This window comes from Danio rerio, chromosome 9, assembly GCF_052040795.2.
Source record: "Danio rerio strain M-AB ecotype USA chromosome 9, GRCz13ab, whole genome shotgun sequence".
Classification (NCBI taxonomy): Eukaryota; Metazoa; Chordata; class Actinopteri; order Cypriniformes; family Danionidae; genus Danio; species Danio rerio.
In genome coordinates, this window is record NC_141029.1 from 14,745,842 (window position 1) to 14,767,154 (window position 21,313).

Below are 21,313 nucleotides of genomic sequence, written 5' to 3' on the forward strand. Positions count from 1 at the left end.
AATTATTAACGAAGTTGATGGTTAAAGGTTTTTTCAGCTCTTTTAAAAAAAATCTTTTGTTGTGTTTAACAAAAGAAAGAAAAAAAAGCTTTAAAACAAGCAAAGACTGAATAAATGATGACAAAATTTTCATTTTTGAGTAAACTATCCCTTTAAATTTTTATGGAAACACACAGCGAATTATAATATATGCAGGCAACAAATTTATAACCTAATCTCATGACAAATATGGACAGATGTTTAACATGTTCCACTTCCAAATTAACTTTTTTACTCATACTCATCAAAGAAAACACTGTTATGAAAAGCTCATTTGAAAAAGATCAAATTAGCATTAGATTGCATATTCATATAATTACACAAAGGATTTACAAATTTAGGGCGAAGTAGTGGCGCAGTCGGTAGTGCTGTCGCCTCACAGCAAGAAGGTAGCTGGGTCGTGCCTGGGCTCAGTTGGCGTGTCTGTGTGGAGTTTGCATGTTCTCCCTGCGTTCGTGTGGATTTCCTCCGGGTGCTCCGGTTTCCCCCCACAGTCCAAAGACATACTGTACAGGTGAGTTGAGTAGGCTAAATTGTCCATAGAGTATGAGTGTGTGTGTTTGGATGTTTCCCAGCGATGGGTTGCGGCTGGAAGGGCATCCGCTGCGTAAAAACGTGCAGGATCAGTTGGCGGTTCATTCCGCTGTGGTGACCCCGGATTAATAAAGGGACTAAGCTGACAAGAAAATGAATGAATTTACAAATTGATGCTTGAGCTAAACCATAATGTGTTTTCTGGCCTTTTCAGAATCAATAACAAAAACAAAATGATGTCCAACTGGAGAGTAAACTCATTTACACTAAGTTAGTCAGTCAATGCTGATGTTTACTTGCATTTGGCCAGTGTTATTTTAGGTCCTGCCATGTGGTGACAAGAAGCTAAACAAACTTTTTGCTTTCTCTTTTTATATTCATCAATTAATGCATTTACAGCTCATGGTATTCTTCGACACAATGCACAGTAAGACTAAAGTGCATTTAAGCCTGAGTCTCTGTGTAGTCTTAAAACAAACTAAAAGAACTCTTGGGATAGTGGGCACCTAAAAATGCACCAAGATTATTTTGAGACACAACCACACTGTTAAAAGGCTTAATCTTTCCACTTGTGCTTGAATTCCATGGAGACCCTTTAAGGCCAACACCTCCACTCACTTCAGACGTAAATCCAGCTTGTTAAAATGAATAATCAATATGTTGGGCGGTCTGGCAATGAGCTTTCACTAAGCCTACACAAACTGATTTATTGTTGTGAATGAATTCAAAACATACATCATAGGTTCCGTTTCAAATCTTAGTGAGCCGCCTAGCTACACAGTCCGTTTAGGGCTGTCAGTCGTGTTAAATGAAGTCTATGTAGACACCGCGTTAGATTTTGAGACACGGCCAATACAAAGCTAACTGTTAGCCTGTTAGCTTCGCACACATCAGTAGCCTCATAGTGGGTTAACAACACTTTCTCCTGACATTCGTCACCAGCGTCCTCGTGTACGAGACAAACACGTTTTTTAACACAAACAATTATTTCTACACAAAGACTTAGGTCTGTAAGTGGTAAGTGATAAAAAAGTCTTACCGGCTCGGGATGACAGGGTAATGTCTCGCGCCTCGTGCCGTTTTCCCTCGTGCTGCTGCTGCCTGCGCCGCTGCCTGTCTACTGTGTCTGACACACACACATACTCATACACATATACACTCATACACATATACACTCATACACAAGCACTGCTCGACTTGCATTGCTGCTCATGCATATTATATATAGATTTCTATGGGGGAAAAAATACAAATAAAGCTGGCATATAATAATAAAATATGTAAAATATTTAATAAAAACTTGTTTAAAAGTCTAGAAATTTGAAAAAAAGCCCTGACAATGAACTGAAGGTTGAAGTAGCCTACTGAAATTACTACATTTATTTAAAACTAACTGAAACTGCTAGGGGAAATGTCAAAAAGCCTTTAAAACAGAATTTCTAAAATTTAAGCTGAAATTAAAAGGAAAAAATTCCCAGAGATGGGTTGCAGCAGGAGCGCCATCCATTACGTAAAACATATGCTGGATAAGTTGGCGGTTCATTCTGCTGTGGCGACCCCAGATTAAGGGACTAAGCTGAAAAGAAATTGAATGAATAAAAAGAAAATTGAAGAAATGTTTATTAACATTCCTTATATGTGACTCTGGACCACAAAACAAAGTTGCGGAGCACAGTTGTATTTATGAGAATAGCCAAAAATACACTGTATGACAGGCCCATAGCCCGGGTGGGTTCAAAGGACCCACCCACGTTCTGACATATTCCAGAATTTGGCCCCTATAGAAGCTCATTTGTCCCATTTTTGACAGTATGCCATCATAAATTGTGAAAAATACCCAATAGAAGAAGGCTTTAAGAAGAATGACCAATAAAAGAAGGCTTTAATTATTTAAATGGACAAATTCTGTTTAAGGAAATGAGCTGGTCAGTTTGTTATTTGCCTAAAGGCTACAGTTTTTCATGTTAAAACATGTATTTTTTTGTTTGTTTATTTTTTGTGATGGACGATAAAAAATTAGCATTTAAAAAAATAAGTATTTTTCGTATTTTTAAAATTCTATTCTCATTACATTATATATAAACAACCATATAAACTATATAAACAACTATATAAATAACTTGCAGTATAAATGCACATTTGTAAATAAACATACAATTTTGTAAACAAAAAAAAATGATATGATAAGCAAAATATTATGATAAGCAAAATTTTTTTGTTTGGATCAAAAAGTGTGGTAATGATAACCATCCAACAAGCTAATCCAGCACAAATTAGTTGTAACGGTATTTGAACCTCAAAATTTAAGGCCATTAACTGCAAAAAGGTTAACTTTTTTAGGAAAAAAAGAACCACCTCTTTTAATAGGTTGGCTATGGGCCTCTAAGAGATTTTTCTTTTATGACAAAAATCATTTATTATGATAAATATTACACGTATGTGTAAGTATAAGAAAAACTAGGCTATTTTTTGTTTAGTAAAATGAGCTGGCGTGAACTTAATTTTAATAACTTTACGGAACCCTCTGATTCCAGGTTTTATATTGGCCAAATATTATGGTATTTTAACAAACCATAAAACAATCAAAAGCGTATTTATTCAGCTTTTTCAGATGATGTACAAATCTCAATTTCAAGAAAATTGACCCTTATAACTTATGACCAGGTCACATATTAGTCAAATTCTACAACATAGATTATATTAAAATATAGCATACTCATAACTCACGTGTATTCCTTCATTTTCCTTTGGCTTAGTTCCTTTATTCATCCACACTTATCCAGCATATGTTTTACGCAGCGGGTGCCCTTCCAGCTGCAACCCAATACTGGGAAACATCCATACACTCTTATTCACACACATACACTACAGACAATTTAGCTTACTCAATTCACCTATAGCGCATGTCTTTGGACTGTGGGGGAAACAAGAGCACCCGGAGGAAACCCATGGAACACTGGGAGAACATGCAAACTCCACACAGAAATCTCAACTGACCCAGGGCGAGGCTTGAGCCAGCAACATACTTGCTGTGAGGCGACAGCGCTATGCACAGTGCCACCCCCTCACATGTTTAATTTTTCTGATAACATTATTATGAGTTTTGACAATCACATTTTCTGAAATGCTGTAGACTATTCTAAAACGTCAGCCACATGCGCAAAATATAGTAGTCATGAAAAATAGGCTATGTTCATACATAGTTATAAAAATCTACAACATAAAAAATTAATCTTGAGGCTTGTAATTTTCATTAAAAAATGTATGTGGTTATTAAAAATAATGGTCATAATTTCTTATTAAAAATGATATTTTGGATTTGTTATAAAATATTGAGAAGATTTTGCTAATAAAATCAAGAGATAAATTTTACTTATTTTTTAAAGCAAACCCATGCAATTATTAGGCTTCATTTGAGAAACCAAATAAGCTAATAAAATTGAGGAAAGATGGCTTCAGGTTCGTTTTAAGAAAATTGACTCAATTATGTGGATTTATTCGAGATGTTTGCATTTGTATCTCAACAACGGCAGTGACCAGACGACATTTTGAAGGAGCAGATCAACAGTGCGCATGTTTATCATTTTTATTGTTAAATAAATTCTTTTAGAAAAGACACATGCTGTTCAAGCTTGTTCAGCAGCCTAGTTTGATCAGGCAACATTTAAGTGGGTTGGATGAACAACAGTGAACTTGTTGGTTAGCCTAAGCTAGTATATATAGCTATTCAACAGAGTTTATGCACAGCTAGTGTTTTTCCATTTCATAAAGTTCCTTTTACAGCATTGATGATGTAATGTAATTAACTGTGTTTTTATTTAATACTGTATATAAATAGCTACTAATATTTGTTTGCTCATTTTTTTCAGATTAATGAATACAGTTTTTTTTTTCCCACAAAAGAGGAGCAGTTTGTGGGTGCCATACAGCAGTTTTTTATCATGCTATTTGTGTAGTATTATTATTAGGCAATATTACTAATTTCTACACTTTTGTTGCATAAGACCTCACATTAAATCTGGGACAAGATGAGAGATGTCGTTCTCTGTTGCTGGTGTACTTGTATAAAAAAAAGTAGAAGAGCTCATCCGGGAGTGCCATGTAAGTGTCTTTAACTGTTTCAGATACTTATGGTTTTTAGAAAACTGCCTTTATATTTTTGCATTTTTACAAAAAATAAAAACTTAATAAAAACAGTACATTGTTGAACGCACTATTCCTTGTATAAATATGGTTTGTTTTTATAAACTTATTTTTTGTACACTAGTATACATTTTGAAAACACCCTGTCCAATATTAGTCAAAATACTTGTGTACTTGTGTTATAGTGTAAGTCAGCAATGTCTACTCAAACATTTTGGAGAATTACTGTTCACAGAGATACAAAGAAATGTTTTTTTTTCCTTAATGTATTTGCCTAATGTGTTTTAGTAAACCTTAAACATTTAAAATGTACAACTGCATAATTTAATAATGATAAACGTAATGTTTTTTTTACAGTGTGGGATTGCACAGAGAAATGCTGTCTGCCAGAGGGATGACCAACCATGAGGACTTCTGTATTGTCTTGGAGGATGAGCGAGTCATAGAAAGCCTAAAATTGCTAAACTGGATTTATACAAGTATTCCCCAAATAAAATCACCCAAAAACAAACGTATAATATGTTTCTGACACAAATTAACTGCCACAAACTTTTGGGGAATTTTCACTGCATTGACAGATTGTGTTGCTAATATTTTGAGATACAGCTTTTATACTGGTTTTATTTGTTGTGCAATTCTGTCACATTAAAATGTGACTATTCCTACAAAAGAAAGGACTTTTTCCAGAGCTTAGCATTGCTGTAGATTTTGTTTAACAAATTGTATGTACCATTTTGATATCAGTGGAACATGTAATAAAATGAAATTTGGCAAACATGCATTGTGTATTTCATTACAAAATATATAAATTATATTTTATGAACAAGTAATTTTCATTAATAAATTTGAGTAAAAGGTGGTTAATTTGCCTAAATTATAAAAACACATTCCACTAATAATATTAAATTCATCATCTCTCCAAAAATAAAAAATAAACTAGTAATCTTTACATGATTTATTTAAGTGTTTTTTGCTAAAAATAATAAATATGAGTAAATGGTGGTGGATTTGCTTAAGTTATAAAATCACATTCCAATAATAATATAAAATTCACTCAAAAAAATTTGTAATTTTCACATGATTCATTCAAGTTAAAAAAAGAATCAAGTTTTCAAACTATACTTAAAAATACGTGCAATAGTGTTACCACTAATTTTTAGGTAAATAGCACATACGATTTTTTACAAAATACCTTTTAATGGAAAATCTACAGAACTAATAAGAATAACTGATCAAATAAAATAAATAAAAAGATGATCTCTTATTGTTTTGATAATGCATACTTCCTTAAAGAGACAAACTGCTATTTAAAAAGTTTAACGACAGATATAAAGAACAAAGACATTTAACTCATTTAACTAAGTAAAACTTAGCTTAAAATAAACCTTATCATCATTCAAAATCTACTGTGTACACAGAACAAACTTTTTTTTTGCATTGGCAGTTTAAAAAACTAACACTAAACAATAGAAAAATAGGCAAAAATAGATCAATAATTATCATATAATCTATAATCTTACCAATTAAATCAGCTCAAGAGACGTGGTTTCAGTGGTAAAGACAAAGCCAACTGACTAAACTCATCATATATCCGTTCCAGTTTATTGTAAACTCATTTACAGAACGAGGTAACCCAGTATCACCTTCTCACATGCTCTTAAAATTAAATATGCATAGTGACAAACTACCTGCAATTCAAACTCTCAGCAGGTCACCGGGATGCCCTTGGACACATACACACACACACAGTGAAACACAGTTGCTAGAGAACAAACACACACACATACACTCGCATACAAAAACACACACAGTTAAACACATACAGTATATTCCATTAGTTTTACATTAAGCTCTGCAGATGCTTTGAGGCTGAATCAGAGATGTGCTCTACTCTTTCAGTGACCCTCATGAAATCACAATGGCGTCCTGATCCTCAGGTGAGAGAGGGCTTGATCACCTCTTTTCTTCAGCACTAGAATGACATGACACTGGATAGGGTGACTGAAGTCAAGTTGTGGTTACATTACCATGGAAAGACCATTCACACCTGCTACTAACTAGGCTATGCTTAAAGTACAGTGGTCTATTTAGTGAAACATATATAAGAATAACTGATAACATAAAGGTAGAAATGAATATCTGGTTTGGTTTTTAGGTTGTGTGTCAGGTATTAATCCACAAAATCATTGTAATCTGACATTCATTTTTATTTTTTAAATAATTTTGTTTATTTTACTTGTTTTATGGCGACACGGTGGGTTAGTGGTTAGCGATGTCGCCTCACAGCAAGAAAGTTGCTGGTTCGAGTCCTGGTTGGGCCAGTTGGCATTTCTGTGTGGAGTTTGCATGTTCTCCCCATGTTGGTGTGGGTTTCCTCTGGGTGCTCCAGTTTCTTCCACAAGCATGCAGCTAAATTGGGTAAGCTAAGTAGGGCGTAGGGAGCGTGAATGCGAAAGTGTATGGGTGTTTCCCAGTGTTGGGATGCAGCTGGAAGGGCATCCGCTGCGTAAAACATATGCTGGATAAGTTGGCGGTTCATTCCTTTGTGGTGACCCCATGCAGATAAATAAAAGGACTAAGCCGAAGGAAAATGAATGAATGAATATTTGTTTTGTTTGACTCTTTGGTCGAGCACCCATTTGTGATTGAAGTAAAAGTGAAAAATTGTAATAATTAGATCGAAACCTTCATAATGGAGATAATTCAGACAAAAATTAAAATGGCCATCATTTACTCTCCCTTCACTTCATAGTTTCTTTTTTCTTCTGCTAAACACAAAATTATTTAGAAAAAAAGGTGGAAACCACAACTGACTTCCATTGTTTTCCCCTTGGAAGTTAGGGTTTACAGGTTGTCAGCTTTCTTCTAAATTTCATTTTTGCACAAAATTATGGAACCATTTCAGGCCTCTAGCCAGGGGGGTTCAGGTGGTTCTAAAGACTCACCCCTCACTGACAAAGTTTCGGAATTTGTGCCAAACATGAGCTCATTTGTCCTATTTTGACTGCTGTGCCGTCATAGTAAGTGAAAATAACTCATCAAAATGGCTTGAAGAGGGAGCGGAATCCTTTGTTGGCTGTTGTGACTTCAGCTAATCAGTTTTGACCAAGAAAGTGTGGGTGTTTCCCAGTGTTGGGTTGCCGCTGGAAGGGCAACCGCTGTGTAAAACTTATGCTGGATAAGTTGGCGGGTCACTTCGTTGTGAAGAACCCTGATTAATAAAGGGACTTAGAAGAAAAGAAAATGAATGAATGAATGAATGAATGAACGAATGAATGAATGAATGAATGAATGAATGAATGAATGAATGAATGAATGAATGAATGAATGAATGAACGAACGAACAAATGAACGAATAAATGAATCCAACATCCAGCTGCTAGAAAACATACAATCTGATGTAAGTGCAGTAATCTTTTGCCACTGTATTGTTTTTAAATATTTTACAAGTAATTTTTATTCTAAGTCCTGGACCTCATTCAAACAAAAAATGACCAATAAAAATGTGTGAAGCACCAAAAGTGGACCATATCAGTGATAATTTGAGTACCAATTTGGCAGTTGTTATTGTTATCCATGGATTTTCAAATATACTTTAATTTACAAGAGAGGCTAAAGCTCTATATTATTTTATTATTATTATTATTATTTTATTCAAATGGTCTGATTGTGAAAAGTTGGATTTGCAGGCCAGTTTGTTATTATTAATTGCCTTTATTTATGACAATAAGCTAAATTTGAATTTTTTTCATATTTTTTCATTCTAAATCTTTAAAACTTAAATATTTTTGGTATACCGAAAAAATATGAGGCGTATATTTGCAAAAAGGTCCTTTTTTTTGGGAAAAAAGAATCGCCCCTTTCCAGGCAGGTTATGGGCCTGACTTGAGAGTGAGTAAAAATGGGGTACATGCACACAAACTTTTTTTCAGTCAGCCAGTACTAGGGCTTCCAGTTAATTGTAATCCCATTACCACATTTACAGTAAGATCTGATTTCTTTGAAAAACAGCGAGACCAAGATGCACTGCATTAAATAATATTTTTCCATGTCTCCAAAATATGGAAATTAATTATGCCCCAGTATTTTTAATGGAGTTTTGCTCTAGCCTGTGGCTAATGGCGGCACTTACATTTAAACTGTCTTTCGTCTCCTTTTACGCTTTAACAAACAAATGGATGCTTAAGTCTAACTGAATGTGTTCCAATGACATTACGACATCGATACTGTAAAATGAAACTTATGAAATTGAAAATAGTCACATACACCTTTTACTGAAAGTTCATCATTGGCTGAAAAACACTGGCAGCGCATATAGCCCATTTCTTTTTTGGGTGAACTATCCCTCAGAGACAGTGCAGGGAAAATACAATGACAGTTTTCTAACTAGGACTGGAAATTAAAAGAGTTTTGACCTTAGAGGTAGAATCGAATGCAGATTGTGTTTCAAATTAAATGTAATTAATGACACAATGGCCTGTAATTATGTCAAGAAACCCTCAGACATTCTGAGAAACTGCAGTCACGCAAGAGACGTCTCTGTGTTCAAGAAATCTCTCTCTATGTAATTTAGTCTGCTTTGAAATCAATGCGGTGAAATAATATCTAATACAATATAATGTAATTATGAAACGACTGATCATTTCACCGTTTTATCCAGATATTATGTTCAAATAATCTGACTGGTCAAACAGGTTGTAGTCAATTGAGTGTGACCTGAAACATAATAAATGAGATAACAGCGCCACCCCCTGGTAAATCTAACCTTGTTCTGAAAAAACAACAACAACTGCGTTTAAAAACCAAGATTTATGCGCCAGTGTTCCCCTTGTGATTTTTCTTTACTTATTTATTATTTTAACATCTGTAACATCTTATTTAAACATCTGTAACATCATCATGTAGGCTATGTATATGTGTGTGTGCATGTAGGCTATCTACTGATCATGTGTGCTTCAAGTTCTCAAATAGCCTAATTCTACCATGGCATATTACATTAGTCTCCCTGGGGCTAATAATAATAATAATAATAATAATAATAATAATAGTAACAATAATGATAATGTTCAAGTTTTTGTTATTTGCTAAATCATTAATTTTCCTTTCGGCTTAGTCCCTCTATTATTCAGGAGTCACCACAGCGGAAGGAACCGCCAACCTATCCAGCAGCAGGATGCCCTTAAAATAATTGTAATATAATAAGCCCTTGCATGTTTGTACCGCACCTCTGTCATATTTTCGGCGCAAACCATAAGGCTTAGCCTTTAAGTTGCATATCGAGCAAGTGCACTAAAACCATGCTATAATAATAAAATATCTAGAATTTTTCGTTTATTCATAAACGCATAACCGTATTTCCTAAAGCATACATCTATTTCAACATCTTTATTTTAAGATCCAGTCAGTGCAACATAGCCTAATTATTGGACTGAGAATGGTGTATAGACTGCATCCTCAAACAAATAATCATGTGGCACTGCTATCTTAAAATACATTTTCTAGTTTATATATATAAACTAGAAAATGACTAAAATTGTAAAAGGCAATATTTGTGTTTATAGTCACTTGCATGCATAGCAAATTGATGTGAAACAGAAGTAAAAAGACAGTGGCTAGGCTAATTCGAGTTATTTCAAACACTAGACGTTTTCATTTTATTCTAGAAAGCAATAACATAAAAGTAACAATAAAATAATTTCGCTAATGGAAATTACACGACAGTCCATCCTCCCTCCCTCTCTTTTCTCTCTCTCCCCTCCCTCCTTCCTCGGCTTTAACAGCATGTCAGAGCCTGTGGGATGGAGTTACAGCGCATTGCTTTCCTTCTGGATGCTGCTCTGAGCACCTTTAATGAAGACCGCCGCATCTGTCCAAACTCCACAAGAGCCCCGAGTGTCCAACAGACACCCCAAGCGCAAAACAACTCTGCTAAAAGTAAACTTCACCTCCAGGACACCCCAAAACAGACCTCCACACAGCCAAACTATGAAGCTCCAGTGCGTTTCTCTCCTCATCTGCGCTCTGCTCATTGGCGAGTGCTGCGGGTCTCGCGTGGACCGCTGGGTCAGAACTGGACTTCAGTACCTGAAGCTCAACTTGTGCCGGAGGGTCTCTTTGCCGGAGAGCGAGTGTAAGAAGATGTCCCACCTGCACTTAAGCGGGGTGGTCGTGTACGTGTCCGAGTCCGGTTCAGGGAAGGTGCTGGCGATCCTGCCGGATTCTTACTCGAGCGGCGCGCTGCAGTCCAAACACAGTGGGTTCTCGGTAGATCCGAGCGCGGATGAGGAGAGCCGGACCAACGAGGAGCTGTACCCCGGAGCCAGCGCGCATGACGCCGTGCTGCTGCTCGACCCCAGTCCCGGAGAGAGTTTCGGACACCCGGTGGTTCTGTTCTACGTGGACTTCAACGTAACCAAGAAGAAATGCGCTCACATGGACGGCATTTATCTGGGTGAGTGGACCTTTTCTGTCAGATTTGAAATAAAAAATATGCTACTAAAACAAACAAACAAACAAACAAACAAACAAACAAACAAACAAACAAACTAACTAACTAACTAACTAACTAACTAACTAACTAACTAACTAACTAACTAACAAAAAACAAACAAACCCCGGTGAGATTGCTGCAACACTTTAGGTCACAATTCACGGTATTAGCAAACCATTAACTAACACAGCTAGCTTAATAAACTGCCAATTAGCTGTTTAATAATAGTTAGTAAGGTACAAATTCGGTTGAAGTTTTAGGTAGGATTAAGTATGCAGCATAAAATCATTTTATATAACTACTAATGAACAGTTATTATCTAAATAACAGACAAGTATTAATCTATAGTACTTAATAGGATGAATTGTGTCCTAAAGTGTTACCGAGATTGCTGTTTCCTCAATTTAAAGGAGAGTTCAAAAGGATGAGTTTAGTTAGTTTTAGCCACCAGGTTTATACTGTAAATCTATAATAAATTAATTTGTCAAGTGGGAAAAAAGTTTTAAAGCAGCTTTAATGATGGAGAAAAATGTTTGTTGAGAAAAAAGGTAATAGCCTACGTTAAAGTAAAGTAATATGATGTTAAATTTAAGCTAAATATTAATAGGTAAATATTAAATAAAGTTATTAATATTGAGCCAGCTGTCAGTGATAATAGATTATCAATAAATCAATGCGTACTTTTGATTTATATGAGTGACATGAAGCTTTGTATATACTATATTGTTTATTAAATTATGCACTCTTAACTGAAGGGCCATGGACTGGCCATCTGACATGATTTACTGTATGTGAGGCATAATACAAAACAGACTCATGTTTCAATAAGCTTTGACCCTCGCCTGATGTTTTGACATGAATTCAAGCCTGTCTCACTGTAAAATCCTCTGTTTAAAACCCCTTCAAACCAAAGTATTCTTGACAGCTTCCTATTTTATTGTAATAGTTGTGTTTTGTCTTGGTATAAATGTGCAAGGTAAGGTGTGTTATGCATAAAACCTTCAATCAAGTTACTTTAATTATGCTATTATAACGAATGACTACAGCCTACTAATTACAGTAATGATGTGCATTTACAGCAGCTAATAACAGCACAAAATAATTACATATAAGTAGAAGATGAACCCGAACATGAATAGGGCATAATATCTATTTATACCGCATATACTCAAATACAGTGTAAAACTCGGGATGGGCAGTGATTAATAGTAATAGAAAAGCTTAATTAGATAAAAGTGATTTCAGAAGCATGGAGACATGCAAAACTTGTTTAAATGAATATAGATCTTCCTAAAAATGTCAATAGTTCATATAAAAAGTCAGTTTAGATGTGAAGTCAACACTTCAAAACAGACTAAGGTCATCTGGCCTGTGACATGAAGCTGTGCGAGTTAGTCTGCAGTACTTCAGGCCAAAACACCCTGCAGGGAAAGTGGAGGGCAGACTCACGACTGAGACAGAGTCATGCATTCTCAATAAGAGTGCTCAATAATTCATCCCTGACTGTGAGAGTTCAGTCCTTATCACTGGGTTCAGTGCCCAGCTGTGCCCCCAGTTCACTATAAGTCAAGCCCCCTTCCCTGAACTGATTTGCACTGCTGCAAGAGATGTGTGAAAAATTGATGATGAAAGTTTATTCGACTGCATTTCTTTAGGTTAAAAGCTTTATCAGTGACTACTTTTAAGCATTAGATTGATAAATAAATAAATAAATAAATAAATAAATAAATAAATATAAATAAATAAATAAATAAATAAATTGCTGGACTGTTTCAATCTAAATTTGGAGATTTTGAAAAAATGTACAGACTTATCCATTGAATCAAAAATGTTATTTGATAAATATCAAATTAAAATTAGATTTAAAAAAATTTTTTTTTTTACATATTCTATCCAAAATGGGATTTAAATTATCCAGCATTGTGTCGATGCAAATTTGGGTAAAATATTTGACAAATTGACAAAATCAATTTTAAAGATTTATTTAAAAATAATAAAAAAGTTTACTTAAAATTTATAAAAACTAAAAATATTTTAATAAAAAAATTATGAGTTTGTTTTTATTTTACCAATTAAAAAAAAAATTATATATATATATATGGTTTGCACGTTATTACTCGATTCAAAAGTTTGAAGTCAGTTAAAATTGAATAAACTAAATATAAAATTAAATATAATAAAGTTTAAAATTATTTTAAAAGAAAATAATTTATTTATTTGATCAGAAATATATAAAAATTTAAGATTTCTATGCTATAAAATATATGTAAATTATGTTTGAATTGCATTATGTGCTTTGAATTGCATTATGAGACCTTGATCTTTCCTAAAAAAATTTGATGTTGATTTTTATTGACATTTTTAATAGTTTAAATTGATATTTTGTTTGTTGGTGTTGCAAATTAAGGTTTGAAAATCTGTCAATAAACTGCCAGAATGTTTTCAGTTATTTTAGGGACTTTTTTATACATATATTACTTTTTATTCAATATATTGTTCCAAAAATGTCAATAAAAGTCCCCTTCTTAAATGGCAGAGTGAAAATTTCAACATCGAAAGTCGACGGAGCAGAAATAAAAGGCCCATAACAAGATTCATTAAAAAAATGGATCAAGACATACATTCATTCATTCATTCCGCCACAGCGAAATAAACCGCTAACTCATCCAGCATATGTTTTACACAGAGGATACCCTTCCAGCTGCAACCCAGCACTGGCAAACACCCGTACACTTTCATTCACACACATACACTATGGACAAATTCGCTCATTCATTTTCTTTTCGATTTAGTCCCTTAAATAATCTGGGATCGCCACAGTGGAATGATCCGCCAACTTATCCAGCATATGTTTTATTGCAGCGGATGCCCTTCCAGCTGCAACCCATCACTGGGAAACATCCATACACACTCATTCACACACATACACTACGAACAATTTAGCTAACCCAATTCATCTGTAGCACATGTCTTTGGACTGTGGGGGAAACTGGAGCACCCAGAGAAAACCCACACGAACACGGGGATAACATGCAAACTCCACACAGAATTGCCAACTGACCCAATTAAGACATACAGGAGATTTTAATTAACAGTTTTTTTTTACAGTGTATTTCAATATATGTTCAAATAAATTAATGCCATCACAGCTGAATTGTCAGCATCATTACACCAGTATCATAAGATCTTTCAGGAATCATTCTAATATGCTGATTCGATACTCAAGAAACATTTCTCATCATCACCAATTTCGAAAATGTTGCGATGCTTAAATGTTCAGAGAATTCTCTTATAAATTAGTCTCAGCTTTTAGACTCATCTGTATTATGTAAATATATTTAAATTTGGTTTTCAAGACTACACAAGCATGTCCAGCCTCAAGTCTTCCTCATACTGAACTGTCTCGAGAAATATATTTAGCAAATGGAGACCAAATAAAGCTTGGGAAGGGAAATAATGAGCAGACCTATTAAAAAATGATAAACAAAAAACTCCGGTTTACACAAGAGCTCAAGGCATGTGCGACTCGGTTCAAATCTGGAAGCATTTTCAACTCTCCCCGTGTCCAAACTTGACCATCTCATCTGAAGATGTGGTGGGAATCAGAGGCTGGAATGAAAACTGCGTTTAGTTGTTGCCACATTTAAAATCAGCCCAAGTCTCTCTGCGTTTTTGTAAAGGGTCTCCGCATATGAGTGAGCATGAGAGAGACTCAATAGATATAAACTGTATAGATATATACAGTTGAGGTCAGAGTTAATAGCCCCCCCAGTTTATTTTCTTTACACATTTCAGCGCATTTCTAAACACAATATTTTGAATAACTCATTTCTAATAACTGATTTATTTACATAAATTTACATAATGGTTTTTCAAAAAATTTAAAACTGCTTTTACTCTAGCCAAACAAATACAACTTTAAATAACAAATAAAACAAATAAAAATATTATCAGAAATTTTGTGAAAAATTCCTGAATCTGTTACATAATTGTTACATAATTTTGGAAATAAAATCTTTAAAAAAAATTCTTAAAAAAAAAAAATTTAAAGGGGGCTAATAATTCTGACTTCAACTGTATATACCAGTGAATTAAGAGTTTAATATAGTTTTTGGTTCACTTTTTTCATTTATCTGTTATTATGAATTGTATTATGTAATCTTTGCTCCAACATTCCTTTTTAAATGTTGAAAAAGGAGACTTTTATTTACATTTTTAATAGTTTGAAGTGATATTTGTTCCCGGTATTAGTGTTGTAAATTACTGCACAAAAATGTGTACTGTGCTGTTTCTTTATTTTATGTTTTATGGAATATATATTATGTCTTATACAATATATCGCTTTAAACTAGTAAACAACAATATAACAATTAAACCCACCTTACCTACTAGATGAAATAACATTGTGTGTTAAGGAAGTGTGCCTCACACAGATGAGTGGGGTTGACAAACCACCTGTTGAAATTCTTCTCTCTTTCTCTCTCTAAAAAAACACCCCACCCCCTTAAGGTTATTGCAGACTGAATCCGAAAATTTCAACCGCAATTTCTTCACGTTAAAAAATAAATTTACCTCAGATTGTCAATCGCACAAACTTTTTCATATTTTGTGGTTCATGATTTTTTATTTATTTATGCTTTTGAATTGCATTATGGGACCTTAATCCTTTCTCCAACTTTTTTTTATGTTGAATGTTTAAAAAAAAAAATCTTTTATTTACATTTTTGATCGTTTGAAGTGATATATATTTCCTGTATTGTTGTTGTAAATGAAGATACGTGTTCGGTACTTTTTCCTTTACTTTATAGACTACTACAATATATTGCTTTAACCTACTAAAATGTCAATAAAAGTCACTTTATTAAACTGCAGAGTTGAACTTTCAAACATTGGGCGTTTGTGAAATGTGCCTCACACAGGTAAGTGGGGTTGACAAACCACCTGTATAAATTTTTCGCTCTCTTTAAAAAAAAACTTGCACACTGAACCCAAAATTTCTGCATATAAAAAATTTATTCAACCTCACATTAGCTACATCTTTATGATGTGCGCATAAAAAAAAAAATGGTTGATGGAAACGCCAAGATGCACATACATTTTGTAAATGCACATAAAAATGTATGCGCATAACTGGGTAGGATAAACTTTTTATTCGAAGAGATGCGCGTAAACTGCGATGGAAACACTTTTACTGTACAAATTCCAGTATGCCCATTTAAAAGTCATGTGATTTTGTTATATGAGATCATGTGATGATAAAAATGTGTGTGAATGGACAAACCAGCAGGCTGAGAACATTGTAAATCGTCTGAAATGTTGTTTTGGTCATTCTAAAATGCCTTAACCATTTCAGTATTAGTGTCATTATATTATTAATTACTATTAATATTTATCAATTATTAATACTATATTATTTATCAATTGAGACTGTGATCCGTGTCTCGTGCCTTGAAACGCCACAACCCATTCACTGCATGTCAGGATTGCCTTCTGAGGCATAAGTCGTTTATTAAACAAAGAAAAGATTCAGGCAGCTATTCATAATGCAACAAATTCTGTTTTTTACTGTTGATATTTGGAAGTAGTTAATCAAGAAGTGACGATTTTGTTCACTTTGAGTCGTTGGATGAAAGTGCTGCTTTATTTGCATGTCTTTTTTGCTATATTCCAGTTTTGCGCATAAAGTTAGTTATTGTCAATAGCTATTTTCTCAATCTTATTGACACACTGTCTCTGAAACTTTCATCTGTTATAAAACACATTTGATGGTGTTCGATTTCTTTTTCTTTTTCACATCCGAAAAGGGAGCAGTAATATCTGGATGCAGTCTTGATGATGCAAGCTGAGACTGCATCTCTCAGAGACGTAATGTCAGAAACAATACACTCAATGGATCTAGTGACATCACTGTAAGGGGAAGCGATGGGGTTAGGTGTGCGCAATAAAAAGCATTGGATGCAGTTCAGATTGCATCTGCACCAGGTCTCCAGACCCCTCTCATTTTGAAAAGTGTTTTGACAATTTAGGGCTGCCTTACAAGAAAAAGGCAAAATCTAAAATGGTGTCTGAGAAATTAATATAAAATAATACAAATGTTCTGTGTTTTTTTTGTATGCTAGTTTGGTGTGTGTGTGTGTGTCTGTTTGTGTGTTTCTGTCTGTCTCCATATGTTAGACAAACTTACAGTCTTTGTTCAGGATTAATTTGTTTACAGAAATTGGTGGTCTTCTTTTTAAAATAAGGTTCCAGTATTGCTTGTAAAATATCAAACCGATGACATACTGAAGTAAACTTTGAATGGTTTGGCATAATCCTGCAGCTTTTTGATCTCTGCAATCTAAGGATGGGATGGACCCAATAATCATTCATTCATTTTCCTTTAGCTTAGACTCTATTTCAGGGGCCGCCACAGCAGAATGAACCGGCAACTATTCAAGCATATGTTTTACGCTGCGGATGCCCTTCCAGCCATAACCCAGGACTGGAAAACACCCATACACACTTATTCACACACACACACATTCAGACACTAGTATAACTCACCAGTCCTACTGCACCCATTCCGTTCTAAGCTGGGATTAAACTGACGATTCTTTTTATGGGAGTCGGTTGCTCTAACAAGAAGGCTAATGACCTTTAGCGCCTGTCACTAGAGCACCTTTTGAGGTCAGAGGAGTGAGGTTTACCTGGATAGTACTTCGCTAGATGGCCTCTGTTACACTCAGCCCCCTAAACCTTACTCTCATCCCGGACGAGCCCCCACATGTAACCCACCAGTCCTACTGCACCAATCCTGTTCTGAGCTGGGATCTAAAACTACAGAATTTAGTTTATCCAATTCACCTATATCGCATGTATGGACTGTGGGGGAAACCAACGCAAACACTGGGAGAACATGCAAAGTCCACACACGCCAACTGGCCCAGCCGGGACTCGAACCAGCGACCTTCTTGCTGTGAGGCGACAGTGCTTCTCAGACCCAATATTTCTTTCTTTTGTTAAGCAGGGAGAGGACAACAAAATTATCTTAACTACTTTGTTTTGTATTGTTTTCAAATTATTACGCAACAGATTAATATGCATTGGACTTGATGGGTAAGGATTAAGTACATGACAAACTTTTAAAATTTGAATACAAAAAAAGGCATACTAAAATTTCAGGCTTCAGTGGGGAAAGACTTTTACTCTAGAACTCAATTCTCTAACACTCCCTTTGTGTAATTAGCACTTCTTGTGTGCACTGCCTCTTCATGTTGAATCGCTGAATGCCTCCTCAATTGTAAGTCGCTGTGAACAAAGCATCAATTGTTATGTAAATGTACAAATGCACCACAACGCAATTCATAACCACTGAAAACAATAAGAAACAAAAAAACAAACAAACAGTAAATCACAAAATACAGAACGTTAAATATCGGCTATTTTTTACAGTGTTCTAATGCTGTCTTCCACCCCACAGTGCCAAATCATGGGCAGCCAAGGAAACCTTTAATTTGTGAGGCAATTTGAGTTGTTAAGTGAAATGGATTTATAATGGCTTGTGATTACACCCCCTTGCGCTGCTGTCTAATTCAGGTTTCCGCAGAGTGAAACTGATCAAAATTGCCTGGCATCAGAAGCTCTGCTGCAGTCCTGTCTAGCGTGCAGCATGTGCTTGAATGGATAGTCTGCAGTTATGGCGGATTACTGAAGGAATGCACGCTGTTCTGCCAGGCCCGACGCTATGCCTGTTTAAAAGTCATTATTAGTGCTTGTTGTGAAAGGCCGGTTTTTCTTTGTCACTCTTATAGGGTGGAAACTGGCATTGCAGGCACATTTTTTTCATTAAAGCCAGGTGGATGATCATGACTGTGGAGCAATAAAACCTGGACAAATGATGCCGATGACTCTCATTTATCCAAGTCACAGGACTTTTATGCAGATTTATGCTCTGTTAGATGAAGAAAGTACAATGCTGTTCAACTAAACTAAACTGTTGACATTTGCATGTTCAGTCATCACAGACAGTGGCGGTTCTAGTTCAAATGGCACCCTGGGCCACCCCAAACATCCCTCTAGAAATAAAGACACTATGCGGTGGACTTTATATATATTAAATAAAAATAAACAACAACAATATATATATATATATATATATATATATATATATATATATATATATATATATATATATATATATATATATATATATATATATACAGTTGAAGTCAGAATTATTAGGCCCCTTCGATTTTTTTTCCTTCTTTTTTAAATATTTCCCAAATGATGTTTAACAGAGCAAGGACATTTTCACGGTATGTCTGATAATTTTTTTCTTCTGGAGAAAGTCTTTCTTTTTTATTTGTTTTATTTCGGCTAGAATATAAGCAGTTTTGCATTTTTTAAACACCATTTTAGGGACAAAATTATTAGCCTCTTTAAGCTATATTTTACAGAACAAACCACTGTTAAACAATAAATTGCCTAATTGCCCTAACCTGCCTAGTTAACTTAATTAACCTTGTTAAGACTTTAAATGTCATTTTAAGCTGTATAGAACTGTCTTGAAAATCCTGTACTCAAATATTATCTACAGTCATCATGGTAAAGATAAAATAAATCAGTTATGAGAAATGTGTTATTAAAATTGTTATGTTTAGAAATGTGTTGAAAAAAATTGTCTCTCTGTTAAAAATAAATTGGGGAAAAAATAAACAAGTGGTCTAATAATTTAGGGGGGCTAATAATTCTGACTTCAACTGTGTGTGTATATATATATATATATATATATATATATATATATATATATATATATATATATATATATATATATGTATATACATTTATAATTATTATTATAAGTATATTTAAGTATATTTATTTTCAATAAATATAACAATTTGTTTATTATTATTATTTTACAATTGTTATTCTAAAAAAATAAAAGAAATCAATCCTAAATGGAACTGAAAAACAATGTAAAGACACAACTGGAGTACTATTCTAAGACTTTTGCATGAATATTAATTATGACAGTTCTATAGAATACAAATATATATGTTTTATAGAATTATCTGTTGTCTTAGACCTGACTCATGGCCTAGAATTAATGTTATGAAGTCTTAGTTACCTTCCTGACTCATTATTCCCCCTTTCTGCTTCATAGCCCTGCTTAGTCAAAGTAACATCATCATCATCATATGATATGAACTTTAGTTTTGTCGACTTGGATGTTGACGCATATCGGCGTGCATGTACAGTAAACAACTGGGATCAGGAGCAGCGCTATTGAGGCACGTAGAAAAGGCTTTCTGCGCACATGTATCAATTTGTTTTAATCAGCGTTGTTTTGGTTGCACATAAAGAATAACAAACTTGAGTTGTGAATTGAATTGGGAATGGCCCCTTACGTCTTTATTCTTGGATAACCACTCAATACACTTGCATAAAGTAAATCTTATCTTATAGCTTTTACTAGGGCCCTGTTTTTATGTCCCTGTGCCGCACCCATGCCGCCCTGGGCGATCGCCCATATTTCCCATGCCTAAATCCGCCACTGATCACAAACAGAGTTTTATTATGTCTATTTATCATCTGAAAAATGAATAAGCTTTTCATTGATGGATTGTTTGTTATGGCCGATCTATGGACCCTTTTCACAAGACTGTTGTGATGTGTTTAATGGTGTTTAATCTTAAATCCGTTTTTAACATTTAGATTAAAAAACAAAACAAAATATACGTATATTTATATGTATTTATGTATGTATTATATCATCTTTGCATCAAATTACAAAAAAACTATTTACCCCTTGTGAGGAGTGTTTCTAATGTAGCGTCTATCGGCAGGACAGTAAATTTGATGTTTTTCTCTATTCTGGTTGCCATTATCAATCTCACACAATATTTTTTTCTTTTCTAAAAGTCTTGGTAACACCAAAATGGAGCTTTTATTGTATTATTTCAGATAATCAGATAATTTAGAATAGAATTGTAAAAAATATTATTTGTTGTACTTTTCCATTCACTGCGCTCTATGTTTACCCAACTATGACGACTTCTGGTACTGAAAAACACAGAAATGTGAAAAGGATCCATTTGAGAATCTGGAATCTGAAAGTAAAAAAAT

At 34.4% G+C, this 21,313-nt stretch overlaps 2 protein-coding genes across 7 annotated transcripts in view; one reads left to right on the top strand and one right to left on the bottom strand.

The window, feature by feature from the left end:
• ttll4 (tubulin tyrosine ligase-like family, member 4) overlaps nucleotides 1-1,697 on the bottom strand; it is a 30,888-nt gene extending 29,191 nt beyond the window's left edge. For 3 of the 6 annotated variants that reach the window (XR_015498894.2, XR_015498895.1, XR_015498896.1), the window contains exon 1: nucleotides 1,613-1,697. The gene's annotated coding sequence lies outside the window, so the exon portion shown is untranslated. 6 annotated transcript variants of the gene reach the window in all.
• Nucleotides 1,698-10,517: 8,820 nt separating this feature from the next.
• si:ch211-67e16.11 overlaps nucleotides 10,518-21,313 on the top strand; it is a 45,363-nt gene continuing 34,567 nt past the window's right edge. Inside the window, exon 1 of the mRNA XM_087267583.1 lies at nucleotides 10,518-11,167. Within this exon, the coding sequence (XP_087123709.1) occupies nucleotides 10,567-11,167 (601 nt within the window). The 5' untranslated portion in view covers nucleotides 10,518-10,566. The remainder of the gene's footprint in view (nucleotides 11,168-21,313) is intronic.